Source organism: Chaetura pelagica, unplaced genomic scaffold (genome assembly GCF_000747805.2).
Source record: "Chaetura pelagica isolate M959 unplaced genomic scaffold, ChaPel_1.0 scaffold387, whole genome shotgun sequence".
Classification (NCBI taxonomy): Eukaryota; Metazoa; Chordata; class Aves; order Apodiformes; family Apodidae; genus Chaetura; species Chaetura pelagica.
This window is the reverse complement of record NW_009954101.1, coordinates 243,613-248,457: the sequence shown is the minus strand read 5'-3', so window position 1 is coordinate 248,457 and position 4,845 is coordinate 243,613. Positions and strand designations below refer to the sequence as shown.

At 46.8% G+C, this 4,845-nt stretch overlaps 1 protein-coding gene across 1 annotated transcript in view; it reads left to right on the top strand.

Annotated features, from left to right (window-relative positions):
• Positions 1-3,906: 3,906 nt before the first annotated feature.
• LOC104392917 (forkhead box protein J1-like) overlaps positions 3,907-4,845 on the top strand; it is a 3,522-nt gene continuing 2,583 nt past the window's right edge. Inside the window, 1 exon segment of the mRNA XM_010002355.1 lies at positions 3,907-4,098. Coding sequence (XP_010000657.1) covers positions 3,907-4,098 — 192 coding nt within the window.

Sequence of the window (4,845 nt, the reverse complement as noted above, 5' to 3'; positions counted from 1 at the left end):
GATTGGCCATCTGCAGTGTAATATTTTTAAATAACCCAACAGTCTAGTGTCTGATGTGAGAGCCAATGTACATGAAAATTTGATTTTATTTTAACTTTCAGGGTGAATGTATTCTATTATAAAAAGGCAAATGTGATTAACTGTAGTACACTGTTTTGATTTCCTGTTGAAAAATGATACCCCATTGATAGGCCTTACATATTTGTAAAATTGTTGTAAGCCTGGCACCACATCATGGTGCAAATTCTCTGTCAGCGTGGTAAGTCTCTGCCTTAAAAACCTGCTAAACTTTATACTTGAGTATGCTTGCTTCAACATACACTCACTCTTCTATGTTAAAATAAATGCATGTCATCTCTTACAAGGCTTATTTTACTGAACAGACAGTAGGCTGAGACTACTCAGGAATTCCACTTTCTGTATTCAAAAACCCAAATCTCCAAGTTTGTTTTAAAGAACATGCAATAAACTAGGGAATTTTGCAGCTTTGTCACTGAAACTGTACAGTTCCCATATTCATACATGATGCTGCTGCTTCTTGGATTTAAGATGGGAAGTAGCCTGATTTCTCCAGCAGCACAGCACCTGCACTGAACGAGGTTATATTTTGTCAGGCACATCCAGAGCTAATAAATTGTTTTCCTGTGAAGAGGCAAATTTGATACTGACACTGCATTGCACCAGTGCTGTAAATTCTACTTTCCTGTGTGTGGTGCATTAATTCTTGATGGTCTCGTGCACCTAACTGCCACTCTTTTTTGCTAGCAGTCTGAAAATATTTTAAATATTTGAGGTTATCCTACAGTAGTTTTAGTTCCATTGTTTCCAGTTCTCATGTCTTCTGTAGCTTATGTAGTGTCATGTCTTGTTTTACTTGGATGTGGAAGGGAGTAAATGTATGTACCTATGGGTGGCTTGAACTGAGCTGGTCATAATAAGGCTAAACTGCTTCAAATAGTTCTGGAGGAATAAGTAGACTGACCAATTCTTAAGTGCACACAAGCTAAACTGAGAAAATTTGTCATTTCTTACTGGCTAATTCAAATGATACTTCTTAAACAAGTTCTTAGCAAGCAGAGAAAGGATGCTAAACCCTTAGTAATTGCTTGTGTTATTTCTTGCAAAAAGTTGATACTGCATGTATAGGTGACACTGGAGCAGTCTGAAAAAATTCATCTAAGATTACTTAATTTTAAAGTCTTGTGATGGGTGAAAAATACAAACAAAAGTACACCCAACTGTCTGTTGTGAACCGAGTGACTGCTCCTTTGGAAACTGAAGAAAAACCTCAAACAGCTCAAATTATTTAGAAGGTAGCAGGTATTAAAAACCCTAATGTATGCAAAAATTCAGAATTTTATGTAAGGTTTTTCTGTCCTTTGCTGAATTTTAAATACTGCAGTCCTTTTTTTGGGATGCAGGCTTCCCAGAAGTAGTTAGATGCATAAAAATCAGAAAACAAAAGAGCTAGTGCTTTCTTCTTAGGCTGCAAATCTGTGCTTGCACACAATATGCTTGATTGTACCTCGATGCTTTGTTCTTCTGTGTCAGCAACTGATGCTCAGTACTTTTTGTGTTGCATTGCAAACAGTAATGAAGCAAGTGGTACACTGGGTGCAAGTGTCAGATGCAAAAGCGATTTAATTTTGATAGTGTCTACTATTATCTTCTTGAATATCACTTGTGTAGCTTTAATCACAACAGAAGTATTTGTTTGGAAACGTAAAACACATTGGGTTTTTTCCAAAGTTCTGTATGCTATCAAAATTGGTAAACGGTGGGATAAAATAGATGAATGGGTGGCCATCATATGCATGTCTCTTTATTATTCCATAATATTTGTATGTGTGAAGTGGGACTGTTCAGCTCAATATTACTCCCACTGCAGAGGTTTAGTGGATTTGACTTTAGCATTGAAGTTAGGTATCCAAACCTGGTATCCTCTGGTATCCTGCTGCATAACCTGCAGCAATAGCTTAAAAATGCCTTTATTTTTGTGTTATTAAAAGTGTGGCACAAATACACGTTTAAAAATAGCTGTATATAGTTTTTAAAGTAAATGACTGAATAGGATATAATAAAACACATGCTAACACGCAGCTGGTGAAGAAGTGCATTGTGACTTTGGGTGAAAACTGTATCTTTTTAATACACAAAAAGAACAGTTTGGTTACTGGTGCGATACACAAGTAAACACCCTGCGTTCAAGGGGATATAACTGTGTTTTTAATTACTAAAGGCCCTGTGTTTCAGCTGTTCTTTGAATGTTTCGTGTTTACACAACTTCTTTTAATGTCCTGAAATGTCAGTTCTTGTTCAAGGGGGGAAAAAAAAAGTTCAGTTTGAATAAGACAAAAAGCAGAGCCTGTGAATAATATCTGGGAAAATAAAAATTAATATATGAATGTGGTCTGATTGTTTTGTTTGCATGTGGGTGAGGACAGCATCATTCTCTCATAAAAGCCTTCAATAACGATTTGGGTAGTCAACTTGTATTCCCACACATGGCAGTTCAGCTACCCTTGGGCACCTGATGACTGTTTCTATTGCTGTGCATCCAGAAGAGTACTGTTCACTGCCATTCCCAATTAGCTTGCTTCCAGGTCACTAGGAAAACTCCTATGTCAGCAAGGAACTGTGGTCACTGGCCCTTTGCTCAGCACTTTAGCCATGCAGGCAGTTACATTGATGAATCTGCTCCTATTGGAGTGGAATTCAAAGTATGTGACTACAGATGCCCAGAATTATTTGGGACCTGCTGCAGCTCTGCAGGTTGCAGACGGTTCAGAACCACATCCACTCACTCGCTCCTCCCCTGCTGTGGGGTGAGGAGGAGAAAATCCAACTAAACACTCGTAAATCAAGACAAAGATGGGGAGGGGACCATTTTATCACTCTATAATGGAAGTGCAGAATAATTTTCAGATTCTCCCTTTTTTCTTTTTCCTGTTTAATCGTGCTCTTCTCAGCCCACATCACGCCTTGATCTGTCCATGATCTTCAGTCCTTCCTGGCAAAACTCCAGTTTGCACCACAGCAAGGTTTTCATGTCCTGCCAGACAGCAAATCAACCCCAAGGATGTTAGTCTGATCAGCATCCATCAATAGTTCTGGACAGGTGCCACAGCCAGAGGAGGGACCTGCTGCTGCCGCCTCCCCTGGCTTCTGATGGTGCTGCCGCTGTTCCTAAGGGACGGGTGCGGATGAGGAGCAGCTGGGACCCTTGCAGAGCGTGGCCTCCGACCTGCAGGTTCCTCCCCATGGAGCCTGCAGGGCTGATGGCGGCCGGGCTGGAGTCAGGCAGCACCCCTGCATGGTGCTGGCGGAAGGGCTGTTGTGAAAAAAGAACAGCAAGAGTTTGGGGGACTTTTGAAAGAAGAAACTCGAGGCTATGCATAGGCCCATGGCCATTGGATTCACTTTCCTGTTCCTATCTAGAAGACACTGTTAACAGCTGGACTTACTGGCACCTGCTCCACTTGAGGGGCAGTTTGCAGGTGTTCTCTTCCTGCTTGCCTCTGGGCAGGGAGCAGGGCCTGCAGGAGGGAAGGGGAGAAGGGCTTGTCCCCCGGGAGCAGGACACAGCAGGCTCAGAGACCTGCCCGGGCGTGCTGCTGGTTTTCTGGTGGCTGCACGTCTGTGTTCTGCCAGGGCTCGGGATCCTCACTGACCACCCCCTTCCTCACGCGGTGCAGCGTGCGCAGCTCGTGCCAGCTCAGCTCTGCCGGCTGCTCGCAGCTTCTCCTCTGGGACAGAGCAGCTTGGCAGAGAAGGGCTGTGAAAATGCATCGGGGTGTTTGTCTGGGCCTGCCCACGAGCCCACCTGGAGGCAGGTTGTGAGGGACCCGACTGTTCCTCCCGCCAACACAGGATGTCCCTTAGGTCAGCAGTCATCACTGATCTAAAATGGCTGCTCCGTCAGGCACTGAAACCCTCTCCTGCCTGCCTGCCTCCTCTGCCACGAAACAGCAACTCGGGCTCCATGAGCAGCACCAGCCCCAGCAGGAGCCGTGGCGGGAAAACCGCAACAGTGTTGCGAGCAGCGACTGCGGTCCCTGCCGAAGGAGCAAGTCCTCGGGACTTATAAAGGACCTGCCTGTCTGCTGCTTTGCCGCTCTTTGGAGGGACACTGAACGTGCTGCTGCTTGGCTTTTGGGGTTTCCCTGCTCCTTGGGAGTCCCTGCCTGCCTGCGGTCCCTGCCCGCCTTCTGATGGGTGTTTGCCACCTGCGTGGCAATGGTTACACACCATCTGTGGCACAAGGGTGACCATGCCCTGAGTCCTGGGAGCCCCAAGCTCTGGCGCAACCTTCCCTGCCTCCGTATGGTGTGAGTGCCTGGGACTGTCACTCTGCTTGTGCCATGTTCTCACTTATCCCAGGGCTGGGCACTTGATGGGGGGTGACATGTCCAAACTGCCATCATCCAGGATGGGAGCTGCTAGCAGCAGAGAGGGCTGGCACAGCAGGTGACAAGCCTTGTGCCCTGTTGAGGGACACGCTGCCATAGCAGGGCTCCCCACAGGTCTGGGTGTCCTGGCCCCAAGGAACCAGCAGCACCATCCTCGGCACAGGGAAGGCCTTGGGGGTCCCGGTCATGCTGAGCTGAGAAAACCAGGGAGGCTGCAGGAGCCCAGCTGCTCCCACACCCTGGGGCAGGGGCAGGAGAGGGAAAATCAGGCTGGTGCTCCAAGGGTGGCTGGGCTGCTCAAGCCCGGTCTTCCTCGCATCTTCCAAGGGAACAAGGAGAGCTGGCCAGGCCTGGCCAGGCCCTGTGGCATAGGGCTGCACCCCGGGTCCTTGTGGCTGTGTGTCCCCAGGGCCGCAGAACAGACAGGGGGGCGCAC